The sequence below is a fragment of the Onychostoma macrolepis genome, chromosome 15 (assembly GCF_012432095.1).
Source record: "Onychostoma macrolepis isolate SWU-2019 chromosome 15, ASM1243209v1, whole genome shotgun sequence".
Taxonomy (NCBI): Eukaryota; Metazoa; Chordata; class Actinopteri; order Cypriniformes; family Cyprinidae; genus Onychostoma; species Onychostoma macrolepis.
In genome coordinates, this window is record NC_081169.1 from 29,873,180 (window position 1) to 29,894,282 (window position 21,103).

At 34.4% G+C, this 21,103-nt stretch overlaps 1 protein-coding gene across 7 annotated transcripts; it reads left to right on the forward strand.

The window, feature by feature from the left end:
• The first annotated feature begins 109 nt into the window (after window positions 1-109).
• On the forward strand, window positions 110-20,566 carry alp3 (alkaline phosphatase 3). 7 transcript variants are annotated; one of them, XM_058745547.1, is made up of 14 exons: window positions 110-1,027; window positions 1,176-1,735; window positions 2,083-2,200; window positions 4,167-4,256; window positions 5,090-5,206; window positions 8,656-8,771; window positions 11,692-11,866; window positions 14,214-14,386; window positions 15,129-15,269; window positions 15,573-15,642; window positions 16,779-16,913; window positions 17,113-17,304; window positions 18,751-18,867; window positions 19,712-20,566. In XM_058745547.1, the coding sequence occupies exons 6-14, from the start codon at window positions 8,658-8,660 to the stop codon at window positions 20,020-20,022; spliced, it is 1,428 nt and encodes a 475-aa protein (XP_058601530.1). In that variant the 5' UTR covers window positions 110-1,027; window positions 1,176-1,735; window positions 2,083-2,200; window positions 4,167-4,256; window positions 5,090-5,206; window positions 8,656-8,657; the 3' UTR covers window positions 20,023-20,566. The 7 variants fall into 7 exon arrangements, with proteins under 7 accessions (XP_058601530.1, XP_058601534.1, XP_058601526.1 ...); XM_058745551.1 differs by lacking the exon at window positions 4,167-4,256 and having other exon boundaries at window positions 2,083-2,301; XM_058745543.1 differs by lacking the exon at window positions 4,167-4,256.
• The last annotated feature ends 537 nt before the right edge of the window (window positions 20,567-21,103 follow it).

A 21,103-nucleotide genomic window follows, 5' to 3' on the forward strand; every position in this document is an offset into this window, starting at 1 on the left:
TTTTCGGTGTTCGTTTGCGGCTCTGGGCGACGCGTGTGCGACGAACTTGCTAGAGACGTTAAACTTTGACCTTTTTGCTGCTGCTGCTGCTGAGACGCTTCTGCCGGCCCGAGCCGACGTAAGGTTCACATCACACTTCACGGAGAAAAATAGACGTTTGAGAAATAAGGAGACTTGAGGGTGACGAGGAGCGCTTGGGGACGTGCTCTTTCGCCCCTGTTGTGGACTTTATGAAACAAATCATTATTACGACTTGAAAAAATATATATAGAAATAAGTGTTTAAAAGAAAAAAAAATACAAAAAAGCTGGAGAATGACAGAGTACGAATACTACATGCCTTTCAGCTCCCTGGAGAGCGACCTGTAAATACATGTTTTGTTTTGTTTTCCAATAATAAAAATGCTAACTTTAATGCCATGTATTAATTGTTTGGCTTTTGTTTTTTTTCTGTATTTAAATTTTTTTTTTTTTTTTGCGGTTTAACCACCCGGCTTGTATAATTATCCTCCTCTAGTTATTGATTATAGTTTAATGAAATTATGTAAATATTTTTTTTTTCTTTTTTTTCTTTTTTTTTGCTTCAAGTATTTAATTAAGAGAAATTAATGCCTCTTTTCACATTTGAAACTGGAAGAGATAATAAAGAACATTGCAATGAAAAAAAAACGTGTTGTTACTTTTCCGTTTTCGCGCTGAGATTTCGTTATTTCAGCGCAAAATAATCGACAAGATTTATCATGAGCTGAATATGTTTTGGAAAAATTATTGAGTTTGATTACAGATTGTGTTCGATTTTAGTGGAGAATTTACTGGATTGATTGAATTAATTATTTTATCCACCTATATAACACACAGTAAGAGCGTTGCCGCCTTTTGTCATTTGAATGTGCTAGACTTCCGGTTTCAACCGCCTCCAGTTATTTTACCACAAGAACGGCGCGTTCTTCTGCTTGATATTGATAATTGTTGTTTATTTTTATATGATTTTAATCATTATAATAATCATAAACACACTGATTTGCAGAGTAAGTCTTCTAGTTATTGACTAATGAAACGGAAGAATCGCACATTTACAGGAATCTGCTTGAAATTTAAGAGTTTCGCTGGTGATCACAAGATGGCGCTCGTTCCTCAAATTATCCTCAATAACTTTTATTTTTCTTGCTTTTTAAGAAGTCGGGTCTGTCAAGCTCAGTTTCTGTCTGTAAATGACAGATTTGCAACATTCAGATGAGTATTTATTAGTGTGTTAAGTGTTTAAGAAGGTGTGTGTGTGTCTGTGTGGCATTGAAAAAGAGTAAATATGGCACAATAGTGTTTACCTTCATATTAGATTGTGTTGTGATTGATACACAAAGTGTGTGGTTTATACTTTGTTCTTTATGTAGTGTGTATAAAATATGGTAAGTGATTTGATAAACGTGTTATCTGCATTACATAAGCAAACTTCTCATCTGTTAATCTGAAGGTTTTTATCATCTTTTATGGCTCTTGTTTCATAAATACCCATAAATATCCTCATATCAGCCACTAATAATCATCATCAAACCCTAAACAGTTGCGGTGAAGGGTCTTCTGGCAGTGCACTGTAAAAAATGACTGACTTACTTAGTATTTTTGTCTTGTTTTGCAGTGCAAACATCTAAACCATCTTGAATCCTGATGCATTTACTTGAGAAGGAAAATTACTTAAGATATTAAGTCTTGTTTTCTGGAAAATGTGCCAGAATTAAGTGAGTTTTTGCACTGTAAAAAATAAAAAGTTGAGAACACTTAAAAGTTTGTTTTCTCAACTTTTTATTTTTTTTAAAGTATGCTTAAAACTTTAAATATCTGCCAATGGGGTGAGAAAAATAATGGTATTTTCCTTTTCAATTAAGTTTGTTTTTCTGAGCACATTTGCAGATATTTTCTCTTGTTTTAAGCTAAAACTCAATTAATTTTTATATAAGTTTGCTTCTTGAGTTAAATGCATCTTGATTTAAGAATGTTTAGATATTTTAATATTAATGCGTGTGGAATACATTGACAGTCACTCATTAGTGTTTATCAGTGATCATTTGCACGAATGTGTTTCCAGTGTCCATGAACTCTTGGATCTCTCCGTGATCTGCGTGCTGATTGGTGGAGACGGTGTTTACATCACCGGAGGGTCAGAGGTCGTCTGTCTGCACTTATTTATAGTTTAAATGGTTTCTGTAAGTGTTTTCTGTGTCTGGCTGTGGTCTCGTCATGTTTGCTGTCCGTGTGTCCGTCCTCTGTTATCTTCTGCCTCTGCTGTCCATGAGCTCTGGATCAGGTGAGACTTAAACCCACAACACTGAACTGAACCCAACAATACACTGCCGCTCAAACGTTTGGGATCAGTAAGACTTTTTTAATGCTTTTTAAGGGAGTCTCTTCTGCTCATCAACGCTGTATTTATTTGATCAAAAATATAGAAGAGAGAGTAATATTGTGAAATCTTATTGCAATTTCTAGTATTGGTTTCCTATTTTAATATACTTTAAAATATAATTTATTTCTGTGACGCAGCGCTGTATTTTCAGCATCATTACTCTTCAGTGTCACATGATCTTCAGAAATCATGCTAATATGCTGATTTATTATGAGTGTTGAAACTGTTGCGCTGCTTCATATTGTTTTTTTTTTGGAACATGATACTTTTTTCTTTGATGAATACAAAGTTAAAAAGAGCAGCATTTGATCAAAATAGAACTTTTTTCTAACAATATAAGTCTTTACTGTGACTTTTTATTCATTTAACACATCCCTCCTGAATAAAAGTATTAATTTCTTTAAAAAAATAAAAAGAAAGAAAAAATGTACTGACCCCAAACTTTTGAATAGCATTGTATATTGTAACACAAAATTTCTTTTTTAAATAAATGCTGCTGTTCTTAATTTTTTATTAATCGGAGAATATAAAAATATCACAGGTCCCAAAAATAAAATATGAAGCAGCACAACGGTTTCTAACATTGATAATAAATCAGCATATTAGAATGATTTCTGAAGATCATGTGACACTGAAGACTGGAGTAATGGTGCTGAAAATACAGCTGCATCACAGAAATAAATTATATTTTAAAGTATATTAAAATAGAAAAGTGTTATTTTAAATTACAATAATATTTCACAAAATAACTATATATATATATATATATATATATATATATATATAAAATGGTAATTAGTCAGGATAATATTTTTTTGTTGCTTTGATTTGGTAGAACCGTCAGTTTGGTGTCTGTAAGATTTTCATTATTTTTATTCATTAAGGATGCATTAAATTGATCAAAACTGACGTCATTTATAATGTTACAAATGATTTCTATTTCAAATAAATGCTGTTCTTTTGAGCTTTCTATTCTTCTGTGAATCCTGAAAAATGAAATGTATGACGGTTTCCACAAAAATATTGTGCGGCACGACTGTTTTCAACATTGATAATAATCAGAAATGTTTGTTGAGCAGCAAATCAGCATATTAGAATGATTTCTGAAGATCATGTGACACTGAAGACTGCAGTAATGATGCTGAAAATACAGCTGCGCATCACAGAAATAAATTACAGTTTAACACATATTCACATAGAAAACAGCTGTTTTAAATTGTAATAATATTTCACAATTTCTACAGTATTTTTGATCAAATTAATGCAGCCTTGGTGAGCAGAAGAAAAACTTTTAAGCATTAGTTTATACACCAATTTACCAATAATTTAGTACTATGGTAGAGTTATTGAACTATGATGCATTATCTACACATTGTATCACAATAATGGTTTGTTTATATATATATATATATATATATATATAACAAACCATTATTTGCATCATATCCGTGCATTATTCATGTAGGTGCATCATTATCTGTTCATATCTTCATGGTTTAGTTGCACCATTATATTATGAATAGGGTTTTTTTTTTTCGTACCAGTTTTTGGTTGTACTGTATCTGCTGTGTTGTTCAGATAGAGACGTGTGGTTGGGTAAGCATCTCCGCTGAGAGTGGGCGAGCGCTTTTCATCTGTAGAGAGTGTGTGGGTTTGAGTTTTGAGCTGTTTCTCTAATCACTGCCTGCGGCTCGTGAATCAGATCCTCTCCACATCAAAGTCATCTCGAGTCGTTCTGAAGGGTTCCTGTGCTTCTCTTCACGCAGCTGCTCTCCTTCATTCACTGAGAAACGTCTGAGAAACAGGAGATTTCTGTTCATTTGATCTCTCGCAGCTGTCTGAGAGAAATGATGGAGGTATTAGAGATCTCTCAAACCGCAGAATAAAAGTCCAAAGCCAGAGACATGCGTGTGATTTCTGTGTGCGTGGCAGTTTTTTTCCCTGTGGATGCTGTCGATTATATAATGATGCAATATCTGAAGCTTTACAGGTGATTTTCCTCTAACCATTCATTCATTCATGTGATTAAACATATTTCATATTCACATCAGAATAAACATTTCAGGTATAAAAGCAGAAAGGGTTTTCCAGTCAGATTCCACTGGAGATCTCTGAAAGGCATTTGCAACCAATTTTACCTCTGAAAATGTGCAAAATTAATGTCGTTTCAGAGCAATGCTGTTTTAGTATTATTTATATAATATTTAATATTTTTTTCAATTAGTATTGAGTTAATATTTAGAATTTTTAATTTAATTTTAAGTTTTAGTAATTGTATGTGCTTTATTATTTTTCTTATTAGCTTTCATTTATAACTTTTAAAAATATATATTGTAATATTTTTAATTAGTATTTAATATTTAAAATTAGCTTTAATTTTTATATAGTTTTCATTTTAATATTGGTTTAAATTTGTTAATTTTTCTTTTTTTTTTTATTACATTTCTATATAGCTTTCATTTATAACTTTTTTAAAAATATTATTGTAATTTTTTGCTTATTTATTTAGTTAGTAATTAAAGTACTTAAACTTATTTAATTTAGTAGCCTAAGCAACACATTTCTCATTTTTGTTTAGGTTTGTTTTTTTCATGAAACGTTTATTATTTGATTATATTTCAGATTAATTTCAGTAACTGAAAACAGGTTTGTGATTGTTTTAGTTATGTTTGTGTTGTTTGCTCGTCAGCTGAAGAGGAGAATCCGGAGTTCTGGAGGAGTTCGGCTCAAAACACGCTGCGTTCGGCTCTCAGCAGGAAACTCAACACTAATGTGGCCAAAAACATTCTGCTGTTTCTGGGAGACGGTAAGATGAACATCTTACAACCTTCAACAAAGTGTTTAAGATTAAGGCAATACACTACAGGTGAATAGGGTAGAAGTTTATTAAAATTTAACTAATAGGCATCACTAAATACTGTCAACAGACTGGAAAAAAATACCATTGATATTACCTGAGAAGTTAAAGAAATACACTACAAAACATTTAATATATGTGTGGAGTAAGAACATATAAGAGCCGAAGTGTTTTAAACACATACGAGCACAAAGTTTAGCCTCTTTAACTTTGTTGTTCTGCTGTTTTGTGTTGATCTGCTCTTTTTACATTGACTATCACTCTATAGACAAATACAATCACATGCAACATTCATTTCTCAAATATTTATTACAATATATACTGATAAATTTAGCATTCACTTTAATGGTATGATGAGAGAGTGGATGCTTCCAACTGATTTCTGTTGAACTGTCAGCAACTGAGCTTAACCTATTTAAAATATAGTGAATTAAGCTTCAAACTCCATAATAAAGCATAATGTTTCCATCGAACATGTATTCTGAGTGTTTCACTAGTTAGCAGTAAACCTCACCTGAATATGTTCCTAGATTTGTGTTGGACGTTATCTTTGGAATGGAAATATTGATATTTTATTTGTAAAACATCATACTTTTTGCGCTTATTTCAGTTAATGTCATAAAACTAGCGAGCTGAGGCAGTATTAGTGCTGACTGTGTCGTGTAAACATGACTGAACCGATTCAACTGAGTGAGTCATTTACGCTGGAACCGCTTCGATTGATTCAAACTCGTGACTTCGATCATTCATTTTAAGCGATTCACTAGAATTTCGACAACATAATGATTTCAAAAAGATTTAATTTGATTCAGATCGGAACTTCGGAGTATCGTGAATCTTTTGATTTAGATTGGAACTTCGGAGCTGGTTTGCAAATCAATTTATTCAGATCTAAACTAAGCGAATCACAAATCATTTGATTCAGATCGGAACTTCGCAAATTACAAATAATTTGATTCAGATCGGAACTTCGGAGTATTGTGAAACTTTTGATTTAGATCGGAACTTCGGAGTATCGTGAATCTTTTGATTCAGATCGGAACTTCGGAGCTGGTTTGCAAATCAATTGATTCAGATCTGAACTAAGCGAATCACAAATCATTTGATTCAGATCGGAACTTCGCAAATTACAAATAATTTGATTCAGATCGGAACTTCGGAGTATTGTGAATCTTTTGATTCAGATCGGACCTTTGGAGTATCGTGAATCTTTTGATTCAGATCGGAACTTCGGAGCTGGTTTGCAAATCAATTGATTCAGATCTGAACTAAGCGAATCACAAATCATTTGATTCAGATCGGAACTAAGCGAATCACATCATTTGATTCAGATCGGAACTTTGGAGTAGGTTTGCGAATCATTTGATTCAGATCTGAACTAAGTGAATTACAAATAATTTGATTCAGATCGGAACTTCGGAGTATCGTGAATCTTTTGATTTAGATTGGAACTTCGGAGCTGGTTTGCAAATCAATTTATTCAGATCTAAACTAAGCGAATCACAAATCATTTGATTCAGATCGGAACTTCGCAAATTACAAATAATTTGATTCAGATCGGAACTTCGGAGTATTGTGAAACTTTTGATTTAGATCGGAACTTCGGAGTATCGTGAATCTTTTGATTCAGATCGGACCTTTGGAGTATCGTGAATCTTTTGATTCAGATCGGAACTTCGGAGCTGGTTTGCAAATCATTTGATTCAGATCTGAACTAAGCGAATCACATCATTTGATTCAGATCGGAACTAAGTGAATTACAAATAATTTGATTCAGATCGGAACTTCGGAGTATCGTGAATCATTTGATTTAGATTGGAACTTTGGAGCAGGTTTGCAAATCATTTCACAAATTGAATCTGAATCTGAAATGATGGTTCGCGAATCATTATTCAGACTGGGACTACAGAGCGTGGATCACGAATCATTTGGTGCGAGTTCTTAAATCATTTGATTCAGATCAGGACTTCGGAGTGCATAGCGCAAATCTTTTTTCTGACTTCTTTCTTTTTTTTTTATTATTAAACAGTACAAAACATCAAACCATTAAGGTAGTACAGTAATAAAAAAAAAAAAAAAAGTAAGAAATACACAAATACAAATCCCTTAAGAAAATTAACCATGGTTTTATTTTAGATGCTTTTTTTTTTTTTTGTGGTCACCATGGTTTAACTATACTTTCCTTGTATTTGTGTAGATCAACTCTGCATAAAGAAAAAAGCAGCAACTCACTTCAATGTCTGACTTATAAGTATATCTATAAGCGTTTTGTGAAATTTGGATGAACTCATTAATCTGTTGTTTGAGCTCTTCATATTTAAGGAGAGAACTATAGTTTCCAAAGTCAGACATCGCTCGTTGTGATTTTCAAGGGTGTAGAATTTATTAGAGACGCTCTGACGTGATCCTACCAATATCAGCCACTACTGAATTATCCCTAGCAATAATTTTTATCAAATAATTAAATGTCTGCTGTTATGTTCCCACCAATGCCAAACACCCTTGGTGTTTGTAAGTTCTGCTAAAGTGGATAAAAATCTATTTAAATATATGTATAGTAATTGAAATCTACAGATGCAAACAGATAAAGCATTTTAACAAATCTTAAAAAATCTTAAATGTGTATTTTGGAGGTTTCCTTTCCACTAGTCTGCAAGAACATGTTATGGAAGCAAAATAGCTCAAAATTGACCAGTGCATGAAATAAAATCAGAAAAACAATGCTTTTACCTGTATTGTGTTGTCTTAAAGGGATAGTTCACCCAAAAATGAAAATTATGTCATTATGTCGTTCCAAACCCGTAAGACCTTCAATCATCTTCAGAACACAAATTAAGATATTTTTGATGAACTCCGAGAGCTCTCTGATCCTCCCACAGACAGCAAGGATCCTCACACGATCAAGGCTCAGAAACGTAGCAAAGACATCGTTAAAATAATCCATGTGACATCAGCTGTTCAAAATAACTTGATTCAACAATTCGTCTCCTCCGCGTCACCCTATAGCGCCATTTTGGAGAGTATCGCATACATAAACAACGTATGTACGAGGATACGCTGTTTGTGTTGTTTACGTTTTGATCTGAACGTAAACAGCATATCAGTGTATATACGTTGTATACATCGTTTATGTATGCATTGTATACATGTTTCTAAGCCTTGATCGTGATCCTTGCTGTCTATGGAGGGTCAGAGAGCTCTCGGAGTTCATCAAAAATATCTTAATTTGTGTTCTGAAGAAGATGATCGTCTTACGGGTTTGGAACGACATGAGGGTGAGTAATTAATGACAGAATTTTAATTTTTGGGTGAAATATCCCTTTAAAGCTCAGCACACAAATCAGCCAATCAGATCAAGTCACTTGGATCATGTGATGATGGAGTGTGTTTTTGGACAGGTATGGGTGTGACCACCATCACGGCCGCGCGGATCCTGAAGGGTCAGTTACAGAACCGTTCTGGAGAGGAGACCGTCATGAACATGGACACGTTCCCGTATGTGGGTCTCGCTAAGGTATCACAGACAGATATTCTTAAGCCTGTCATTGGCCAGTCAAACAGAAAGTCCCGCCCACAAACTCGCTCCATTGGTTAAGTTGGAAGTTGAACTGCTCAAAGTTTTGAAAGTGTTTTGGATGTCAAATCAGCGTTATTAAATATTATTATAGTTTTTATTTATACTTTAAAAATAATAAGTTTTTGTTTAAATTTTATATGTTGTCATTTTAAAACACTATTAGTTTTTTTTTTTTTTTTTTTTTTTTTAAGTTTTAGTTTTATTACAGTTTTAACCTTTTTTTTTTTTTATTTGTCAAATATTGTCATACAGGTTAAGACAACAGTTAAATTTTTCACTACACAGTTTTAACACATTTATTTCCTTAAAACTGCTTCAACTTATTACAGTTTGACATTTTTGTTGAGTTTTGTTTGAAATATTTGATTTTATTTCAGCTTTTTCTATTAACTAAATGTTTTTAATAGTTTTTTTTTTTATTTATTGTCATATGCACAGTGAGGAAAAGCAAGTTTCCCTGTACAATGAAATTCTTTCTTTGCAGTCCACACTGAATGCCAAGACAAGTGCAAATTATGTAAAAATAAAAAGACATACACCTAAATAGAATAAGAATAAATAGAAAAATACACATAATTAAGAAAAAAGAAAACAGTAGTGCAGTAGTCTGTAACAATTGAGTGCAACTACATAATAACAATAGCAGCTTTAACATTAATAATGTGCAAATCAAGATGAAGATACTTGATATGAAATAGCAGCAGTAACATTAGCAATGTGCAAAATTTTAGCTGTAGCAGTTCAGTCCACATATTCTATGAGATATGTGAGACTAGTCTGTGTTCACTGGCTACCCGTTTAACAGTCTAATGGCTGAGGGGAAGAAGGAGTTCCTTAATCTGGAAGTCCTACATTTCACACTCCTGTACCTCCGTCCTGAGGGTAGGAGTGTGAACAGTCCATGTTGTGGGTGGGTGGGGTCCTTAAGGATGGAGGCAGCTCTCCTGTGAACTCTGCGATGGTCTGCAGGGAGGGCAGTGGAGTCCTGATGATCTTCTCAGCAGTCTTCACCACTCTCTGCAGACGTTTGCGGTCCCTCACTGTAGTGCTGCTATACCACACGGTGATGCAGCTGGTCAAAACGCTCTCAACAACACAGCTGTAGAAGTTGCTGAGGATCTTAGGTGACATGCCAAACTTCCTCAGCCTCCTCAGTGCTTTCTTAACCAGCTGGGTGGTGTTGAGTGTCCAGGTGAGGTCCTCGCTGATGTGGACCCCCAAGTATTTAAAGCTGCTCACCCTCTCCACTTCAAGATCTCGGATAAACAGTGGCTGGTGAGTTCTCCTCTCCTTCCTCATGTCCACTATCATCTCCTTTGTCTTGTCCGTGTTGAGGGTGAGGTTGTTGTCCTCACACCATGTCATAAGACTGGCCACCTCCTTCCTGTAGGCTGCTTCATCTCCACCAGTGATCCGTCCTATCACTGCACTGTCGTCAGCGAACTTCACAATGATGTTGTCCTTGTGGAAGGCGACGCAGTCATGTGTGAACAGTGTGTAGAGGATGGGACTGAGAACACACCCCTGTGGGGTGCCAATGTTTGTTATAATGGTGTCTGAGGTCCTATTTCCAAATATATTGGGGTCCAAAGTGTCTGGCACGCTGCTCTGAATTTGGGCCAGCACCACTCTCTCAAAACACTTTGCGATGATTGAAGTGAGTGCTACTGGCCTGTAGTCATTCAGACAGGTTGGGGGGCTCTTCTTGGGAAGGGGGACGATGGTTGAGGTTTTGAAGCAGGTTGGGACGGTGCTTTGACTGAGGGAGAGGTTAAAGATGGACGTGAGTACGTCGACCAGCTCTGTAGCACAAGCTCTGAGGGCCCGCCCAGGTATGTTGTCTGGCCCTGCTGCCTTGCGGGGGTTGATCTTCCTCAGTGCTTTGTGTAACACAGCTGATGAGACGGTAGGAGGGGGGGGGGTTGGGTGGTCTGAGTGTGTGTGTGCCTCCTCTCTGTGTTGACGTTGGAGGTCTCGAAGCGGGCATAGAATGTGTTGAGGTCATCCGGCAGGCTGTCTGAGGGGCTGATATTAGTGTTTGTGGTGGTCTTGTAGTCAGTAATGTGCTGCAGGCCTTGCCACATCCGTCCAGCGTCGGCAGTAGAGTAGAAACTGTCCAGCTTCTCTTTGTACTGCCTCTTCTCAACCCATACTTTGCAGCTTTGTACTCAGTCTCGTTGCCTGATGTAAATGCAAGGGATCGAGCACGTAGCATGTGGCGTACCTGGGTGTTTATCCAGGGCTTCTGATTGGGGAACTTCTTGACTTGTATGGTAGGTATGATGTTATCAACACAAGTGCTAATGTACACATACTCAGCATAATCCTGTACACTGACAGAAGAGTCCTCCAAAGTGGCTGCAGCTTTAAACACATCCCAGTCTGTCAGAGCAAAACAGTCCTGTAAGATGCCCTCAGTCTGAGGGGTCCTGTTTGGTGATGGGGTTTGTTTGTTTCGTCTAATTTAGTTTGTTTGTTTCATCTAATTATTCATATTTTATTATATTTCAGCTTTAGTTCAATTAACAAATGTTTTTAATAATTTTATTTTTAATTGTAGTTAAATTATTATTTTAGTATTATTTATATACTATATATAGTTTATTATATATACTATTTATAGTTAAATTTTTGTAATTTTTATGTCCTTGAGTCATTTTTATTTTTATTTATTCATTGTTTATTTATTTCCAGTTAGTAATTTTAGTGCTTTAACTTATTTCAGTTAATTGCCAAGGGAACATTTTTGTTTATGAATATATAATATTATATTTCTACTTTATTTCAATGCAGGAAAATGCTGATGACAGTAGCCCTGCGTCAGACGATCAGTGGCTGTGAATGTGTGTGTTTGCAGGTGTACTCGGTGGATTTTCAGGTTCCTGACAGCGCGGCGACGGCTACAGCGTATCTGTGCGGAGTCAAATCCAACCTGAACACTGTGGGTTTGAGCGCAGCCGCTCGCAACGGTGTGTGTCGCTCGCAGAAGGGCAACGAAGTCACGTCCATCCTCAAATGGGCTAAAGACGCAGGTACACAAACTCAGGATTCACTCTTAAATTGTGACCCTGGAGCACAAATCCAAATATAGAGAAAATCACCTTTAAAGTTGTCCAAATGAAGTTCTGAGCAATGCATATTACTAATCAAAAATGAAGTTTTGATATATTTGTGGTAGGAAATTTACAAAATATCTTCATGGAACATGATCTTTACTTAATATCCTAATGATTTTTGGCATAAAAGACAAATGTATAATTTTGACCCATACAATGTATTGTTGGCTATTGCTACAAATATACCTGTGCTGCTTATGACTGCTTTTGTGCTGCAGGGACACAATTAAGCAAAGCGTCACTCACATGTAAAAACACTCTGACATTTGCCCTCCGTCATGCAGCAGCTTATCTGAGTGTTACCTTGACTTTATCTTCTCTTTCTATATTATCTTCTCTCGTTCTGTTATTTAAGTTATAAAAAGTGCTGTGTAAAACAGCGTGTGTGTTAGTATTACTGTTTTGAAACAGTAAATATTTTATATTAGGGTTTGTGAGCTGATGAAAAGCTAATAATTAATTAAATCATGAAAAAAAAATGTAAATAATTTTACAGTAAAATTGATAAATTAAAAAAGACTTGCTAAAAATATTTTATATATTTTTTAAATATATATAAATATATTATTTATATTTTATAATTTAATATATAATTTTTATATATTTTATTTGTTGACCTGCATGTCATGTGATCATTTACTGACATCAAAGAACCATGCGAATGTGTTGTTAAATTATTAAAATATATTAATTTAAAAATCTCAGGGAGACTTCAAGAGACTTTGAGAATATTTAAATCAAAGTGGTTGTTGTATTGTTTGTCATATTTCATGCATCTCATCCTCCTTTATTCCATCTGAAAATGCTTAAAAAATTAAGCTCATCAATCATCCATTAAATCTAGTGTGCTAAATTAATTCATTTATCTTCTTTCTCATTTCATTCATGATCACACTGAATAATTCAAGATTTTAAAAATAAATTTCATTCATAATTGGCTGGTTTTCTTGATGAAAGCTGAATTACAAAATGCTCTAATAATCTACATATGAGATGATTACTAGCACAAAGGAATCACTTTGTTCTTTCATTTTAAACGTATAATTTTTACCCTCTATATTAATTTAGACTAATTTTAGATTTTTTGGATGTTGTTGCAACCAAGCTCCAAATCTAATTAATTAACAATTAAAAGAAATTTCACACACACACACACACACAAAATAAAAACGTGAACAGTCTCTGTTGTTTTGACTGATTCTTCACTGCTAATAACCTTTTTGAAACATTTTTAATATTGTTATTTGCATATTAAGAGTTACGTTAAATATTACATTCATTTTTGTTGTTATCTTTATTGTTGTAAAAATGTAAAATTTCTTCAGTCCATATTAGATGAGTACAATACATATTTTGAGCCTCTAGGAAATTTAAAAACAAGCATTTCAATGGTTAGCTTTGCATAGAAGTTGACTTATGCATGTATTTTTTTATGCACATATACTGTATATTTAGAATTTTCCAAATACTAGAAATACTGAGTAACTGAGGTGTGTGTCACCGTATAAGCACCTTAATACTTTGATTTTTATATTTTATATTTTCACTTTAAATTTATTTCGGTTTAGTCATTTTGTTGCTGTTTTTGTAGTTTTTAATGTCTATTTTCTTTTTATTAACTTTATTTATAACATTTATTTTATTACTTCAACTTTTTCAAATTTTATTTTTTCAATTAAGGCTTAAGGCATTTTTTTTTTGCTACTGGGTTTAGTTTAAGTTTTAAGTAACTACTGTGTAATACCGCTACTTTCCAGCAGGTTATAAACACTGTTTTTAGGACTGTGCATAATATAAAAGGGTCGGGGAAAGTTACTTTTAAAAGTAATGCATTACAATATTGCATTACTCCCTAGAAAAGTAACTAATTATATTACTTTTTATGGAAAGTAATGTGTTACTTTTGAGTTACTTTTTAAATCTGGGCTGGGCAGGGCTTGTTTGTTTTTAATATACAAAAGTTCTTCTTTTACAATTATAAAAGCCCTTTCACAACAAAAGTGAAGTGAATGCGGTGAGATGGAGATGTAGATTCACGTCTGTACAGTAGAGGGCGCCACTCAAACTAATCACATGAAGAATATGACGCAGGAGAAGAAAGTTCCAACACTATTCAGCAATAACTAAAGTCAAACACAAATGTCTTTTTTGCTTATTAGTATGGTTGAATTGGATCATAGAAGGTCAGTAACAAAGACATTGGTTAATAAAATGGGATCAGAGCACTGCTGACGTGTGTGTGTGTGTGTGTGTGTGTCTTAAGGGAAGTCTGTGGGCATAGTGACCACAACACGTGTTCAACACGCCACTCCTGCTGCTTCATACGCTCACAGCGCCAGCCGGACGTGGTACAGCGACGCCGATCTGCCGACTTCTGCCGTCACAGGAGGCTGTACAGACATCGCCTCACAGCTGCTCCGAAACACCGACATAGACGTAAGAGACGCTTGCAGTGTTTGCACTAATATCAGAAGTGCAGCATAGCCGTTATGTTAAAGGAGTAGTTCACCCAAAAAATGAAAATGTGCTCACTGTCTCAGCAATGGATGCTCTGCAGTGAATGGGTGCCGTCAGAATGAGAGTCTGATTAAAAACATCACAATAATCCACACCACTCCAGTCCATCGTTCATCAATCCAGCATTAACATGGTTTTAACTTTAAACCATCAATTCTGGCAAAAATAACCATTAAGTCCATTTAAAAAGTCCATAAAAACGCTTCCTCCAGTGAAAAAGTGCATCTGCTGTTGTCTCTCACATTAAAATCCAGCCACATATTTCTTTAGAGCTGTTTTGGCTTGTAAACAGTGCTTGATCTGTGCAGATTTCTCTCCTGATTCAGACCAGAACACTTTTTCACTGGAGGAAGCGTTATTATGGACTCAGATTTGAGTTAAAAACATGTTAATGATGGATTTGTTTCAGCTTTTGTCTTCTCCAGATGTTAACTGATGGACTGGAGTGCTGTGGATTATTGTGATGTTTTATCAGCTGTTTGGACTCTCATTCTGACGGCACCCATTCACTGCAGAGCATCCATTGCTGAGACACTGATGCAATGCTACATTTCTACAAATCTCATCCTAATCTTGGTGTTGAGTGTGATCTGTAAACAGGGCACTCAGTGTTCGTTTACCTGATGAAAACCCGAAAGCGAACAGATGACTTTGTGTGCAGGTGATCATCGGAGGAGGTCGGAAGTACATGACGCCTAAAGGGTTTCCCGATCCGGAGTATCCCGCAGATCTGAGCGCACAAGGACAGAGAAAAGACAACAGAAACCTCATAAATGAGTGGCTGAGCATGAAGGAGGGAAAGGTAAAGAAAAGAGCAGCTGGTTCATTAATGGGAAATATTTCCTTTTTTTACTTAACAAGAAAGAAACAGAAAGCAGGACTTTAATTGGGGGTGAAAATGTTTCAGAAGTGGAGAAAATTACTGCATTTTGATGAAGAATTGTGAAGAGAAACATGTATTTTCTTTAGAATAACGTGCACTGATGAAACATTCACCGTGAGACCAGGGACATGAATTAAGAAAGTAAATATTTTGATATCTTAAAGAAGGTTGAAAACATATTTCAGCATCATCTTCACACATAATATTCTCATAAATGTGTAGGTTGCGAGATACGTGTGGAATAAGACAGACTTTGACGCCGTGGACCCTGAAAAGACGGATTATCTGATGGGTGAGAGACTTTCATTCAGATAAAAACAAATGATCTCAAAGGCTTTGAGCTTCTGAACCAGAGAAATGAGCTTCATGCAAGTGTTATTTGTATGATTCATGTACTATAGTTTTTATTAATATTTTGAATTAACTTTATTTTAATTTTTAGTAATTTTGTTTTGTGCTTTTGTCTTTTTAAAAAAATATTATTTTGGTTATTTTAATATATTCTTATTTTACTTTTAGTTCAGTTCATTTCCAGTTAGTAACTTATACATATTTTAGTTTACGTTTTTTAATCTAATATTTATTTTATCTTTATTTACTTTTTAATATTTCTAATACTAGTTATATTTATCTTTATATATTTTATTTAATCTTTATTTAAATTAAAATAACCTTAACTCTACGCTAACAATTAAAATGTTTTAATTATTTTATTGTATTTATAATATTTATTACATTTATTTTTATTTATTTAATTGTTTAAAATTAAAATAACCCTTACTTCAACCCTAACAATTAGTGTTTTTATTTTTATTTATATTTTAATATTTATTATATTTATTTTTATTTCTATTTAATCCTTATTTCAATTAAAATAACCCTAACTCTAACCCTTGCAATTAAAATGTTTTTATTTTATTGTATTTATAATATTTATTTTTATTTATTTAATTTTTTAAATTAAAATAACCCTAACTTCAATCCTAACAATTAGTGTTTTTAATAATTTTATTGCATTTTATTTATTTTAATATTTATAAAATTCTTACATTTTATTTTATTCATTTATTTAATCTTTATTTCAGTAAAAATAATCCTAACTCTAACCCTGGTGATTAAAATGATTTTAATAACTTTACTTTATTTTTATTTATATTTTAATATTTATTATATTTATTTGTATTTCTCTTATTTAATCCTTATTTCAATTAAAATAACCCTAACCCTTGCAATTAAAATGTTTTTGATTTTATTGTTTTATATTTTATTTATTTATTTAATCTTTATTTCAATTAAAATAACCCTAACTTTAGGTTTAGTTTTAGTTAACGATAATAACCCTGCTTCATGCTGCATTGAATTTCAAGATCCCGATTAAAGATTTCGAATGAAATTTTTAATAAAAATTGGTAAATGTTGTCTGTCTAGCCCTCTTTGAGCCGGGTGATCTTCGGTTTGATGTGGAGAGAGATCGCAACATGGATCCTTCCATCTCAGAGACCACAGAGAAAGCCATCCAGATCCTAAAAAAAAATCCCAAAGGATTCTTCCTGCTGGTCGAAGGTAATCATTTGACAACCAACCAATCCATCAACCAACAAACAAACCAGTTAATTGCTGATCAGTCCATCCATCCATCCACAAATCCAATTAAGACTGTTAATAAACCAGGTGTAATACTTGTAGTTTAGCATCACTGTCATATGAATTAAACTCTGATTAAAATCTCACGTTCATCGATCAGATTTGTATCGTTTCACAGGCGGTCGTATCGATCAGGGACACCACAGCAGTCGCGCATCTATGGCGCTGCATGAGGCGGTTGCCCTTGACAACGCTGTCGCCCGTGGACTGGAGCTGACCAATGAGGAGGAGACTCTGACTGTCGTCACGGCTGACCACTCCCACGCCTTCACTTTCAACGGCTACCCATTCAGAGGGAACAGCATTCTGGGTAAGTTTCTGTTCGAAAATATTCTGTACCGGTCTTTCGGTTCGGCATGCATGTGTACTGAACGAATGCAGCGTCATATTACCCACTTAACGTCCGTGTGGAACATTTATTTAAAATCTCTGTTTGCAAGGATATGTTTTCTATGGAAACTTGTTTCCGCCGCTGCAGAAAAAAATGGTTACACTTTATTTTAATGTGTCCTTGTTACAGTGTAATTATACATTTAAGTACTGAGTAATATTAATTAACTACATGCACTTACTATATGGTTAAGTTTAGAATTAGGGTTTGGTTTAGGGTTACTTGCATGTAATTATGCATCATTAATTGTTATTATAATAGTTAGTACATGTAACATGTGAAATCTTAAAATAAAGTGTTACCGAAAAAATAAAAAATGGTAATTTTTTTTTGTCTCACAATTGACTTTATTTCAATTGTTGAGTTTACATTTCGTAATTCTGAAAACATTTTTCTGTCAACTGTGTAATCATTAAAAAAAGTTATTTAAAATTAAAAATAAAGAAAATCACCAAGAGTTTGGCCACTTGGTGGCGCTATAAGAGGGAAAAACATAAAAATGGCTATAACTACGTAACCGTTTGTCCAGTCGACATTAAAAAATTGGTATGCAGAGTCTGAGAAATTTGAAAGAAATCGTCCACTAGAGAGCAATATCGCATTTTTCAAAGACGTAAACGATTGTATATTGTGCAGTTTTTCAGCTACATACACACAATATTCATTTCATATATGATAGACCTCCTCATTCTGAACGACTTTGCCTCTAGAATCACTGCCATCAGTCAATTCGTTTATTAAATAATTGAGAATATATTTTTTTTAAAAAGCTACTTTTGCACGCTAGTCAAATTTTTCACTCAATCTCGGGAAAAAAAACCCACTGCAGTACAATTCTCTGGATCCTCTAGGTCAATAATTATCAAAAAACATTTTAACTTTACCCTTTGGGAAGCTATAACGGGGTCGTTTAAGAAAAGGGGCATGTCCAAATATACCCAAAAGCCTATAAATCCTAAATGAAAACTCAAAACATCACAAAACTAGGTGAGCACATGTGACGAGTGATTCTAAACAAGCAAGCAAAGTTTTATGGAGATCGGACAACAGGTGGCGCTATAACATTCATAATCGTGAAAAAGCATCATATTTCTATGGTAAACTACCTGGATTTGACACACATACTTTTTTAATGATTGACTCAGGTGGTTACATAATATGTAATGCTTTTTCATATGAGCTTAAATGCCTTAAAGAGCTTGAACCCCGATAATTGCTGCTTGCAGCTATATTTCATTTGTTTATTTTTTATTTTGTTTTGTTGTTTTTTTCCACCTGTGGCACCGAAAACTTTCCCAACCTTAATTTTTGCGCAGCATTACACCCTTAATCATCGTAATAATTCTCATCTTTGTTGTTTCTCAGGAAAGTCTCCAATCTTTGCCATGGACTTTTTACCCTACACAACTCTGATGTACGGAAACGGACCGGGACATAAAATCACCGACAACAAGCGTCCAGACATCCGTCACATCGACACCAGTAAGAGACGCACATATTAGGTGCTTTGCTATTGAAAAGACTGCGATTGTGTGCGTGTTTATTCTCATCCTCTCTCTCTCTCTCTCAGGACAGTAACGATGTACATTTACATGAGTATTATTTTTTTCTGGAAACTTATGACTTTAACTTCATTACATTTGAAAGACAAATGTATTGTACAATGCTTCAGAGGCATAAGGTATAGCAAGTATTACATACAACAATAATAAAACAGTGCGTTGACATAACAAAAGGAAATGTATTTTTGGTACTTAAGTACTTTTAAAAGCAAGTACTTCTGTACTTTTACTTAAGTAAAAATCTGCCTTTACAACTTTCACTTGTAATGAAGTAATTTGTGACCCTGCAGCACAAAAGCAGTCATAAGCAGCACAGGTATATTTGTAGCAATAGCCAACAATACATTGTATGGGTCAAAATTATACATTTTTCTTTTATGCCAAAAATCATTAGGATATTAAGATCATGTTCCATGAAGATATTTAGTAAATTTCCTACCGTAAATATATCAAAACTTCATTTTTGATTAGTAATATGCATTGCTAAGAACTTCATTTGAACAACTTTAAAGATGATTTTCTCAATATTTAGATTTTTTTGCACCCTCAGATTCCAGATTTTCAAATAGTTGTATCTCAGCCAAATATTGCCCGATCCTAACAAACCATACATCAATGGAAAGATTATTTATTTGGTTTATGGTGTATACATCTTCAAAAAAATTGACCCTTATGACTGGTTTTGTGGTCACATATTTGACCAGCAGTATCTGTGCTTTCCCTCAAGTAATGTAATTGTGTATTTTCTCCGCCTCTGCTCTCAGCCGATAAGGACTACGTTCAGCAGTCGGCCGTCCCGCTGGACTCTGAGACCCACGGAGGCGAGGATGTGGCTCTGTTTGCCCGAGGCCCCATGGCTCATCTCTTCCAGGGTGTGTATGAGCAGAACTACATCGCACACGCCATGGCTTACACGGCCTGCGTCGGCACCAATCAGGAACACTGCGCTGCCTCCGCTGAACCTGATGAGATTCCCTTCACTTCCACTCACCTGGGAAGCTCCGCCCCTGACACGCCCCTCGGCGCCGTGACGACAGTGATGCTGAGCGCATTGATGAGTGTTTTACTGCACTGAGACAGAGACAGCAGCAGATATCCAGCAATCACTCATCATCTAACCCTTCAGTCAAAAAACCCTTTAATTATTACGCTGTTCTTAAAGCAAGAGTGAGATTGTGGGAGTCGAAACTGAAAGACAACATGAAACGGCAAATGCATCTTTTTTTTTTTTATGTTATTACTGTTAAAATGATGTTTTAGCAGATGAACGCATTTAAAATTGACAGTCTTTCTCTTCCAGTAGAAACAGTCCAAAAGTAATGATGAATGAATGAAAGCTTTTTAGAATGAGAATATCATTCTATTAATGAGCTAATGTGTTTTTTTCAAGATTGAGTGAAAAATTAAGCTCACTTCATTTCCAGTGATATCGTCGACTTGATTGCACAGATACTGTTTAAACTGAACTGAGCTGGATGATGAACTGCCTTTAACTGAAAATTGAGTGTTTACTATTGTCCTTTTGCATTATTGACACACTGTTTTTCTATTTGATACTGTAAAGCTGCTTTGACACAATCTGTATTGTTAAAAGCGCTATGTAAATAAACGTGATTTTGACTTGACTCTTTAGTAAGTCTCACCCAAACTTCCTGTTTAAACAGGAAATACATCAACATCAAATTGTTAAGTCAAAATTGACGACTTTTTTTTTTTATGCAATATTGAAGTATTTATTATAAATTATTTATCCATGCACGTCTTTATTCATGTGCCCTGGATAATTTTTAATCAAAACACTGACAATAATCCCTTTCTTTTAGATTTACTGTATGTTTATTTTCAAAGCCTATTACAAAATATGGGTAGTATCTTAAAACTAAAGGCAAACATTTATGCTGATAGACAAATGTATTAAATACAGAAGTTCCAATGAGATGCACCTGTGAGGATCAACTCATTTTAAATCAGTAAAAATATGAACTCTGATCCACATGAGAGCTAACTGACAGTGACAACAGCAGCAGCATAAATTTACCCAGAAAAATTTAAAATAACGATAATATTTTAATAATAATTAACATAAAATGTTTTCAAGCTGCAATGCATGCTGGGAACTTGTGCAGTATTGTTCAGTGTAAAATTGTTTGTTCAGA

What these genes read in the sequence shown, in the direction of transcription:
- alp3 (XM_058745551.1), top strand. Translation starts at nt 2,235, where the DNA reads ATGTTTGCTGTCCGTGTGTCCGTCCTCTGTTATCTTCTGCCTCTGCTG. An exon ending in CAAATGGGCTAAAGACGCAG is followed by an intron (nt 11,867 to 14,213) that starts GTACACAAACTC and finishes GTGTGTCTTAAG; the next exon opens with GGAAGTCTGTGGGCATAGTG. An exon ending in CATCCGTCACATCGACACCA is followed by an intron (nt 18,868 to 19,711) that starts GTAAGAGACGCA and finishes CTCTGCTCTCAG; the next exon opens with CCGATAAGGACTACGTTCAG.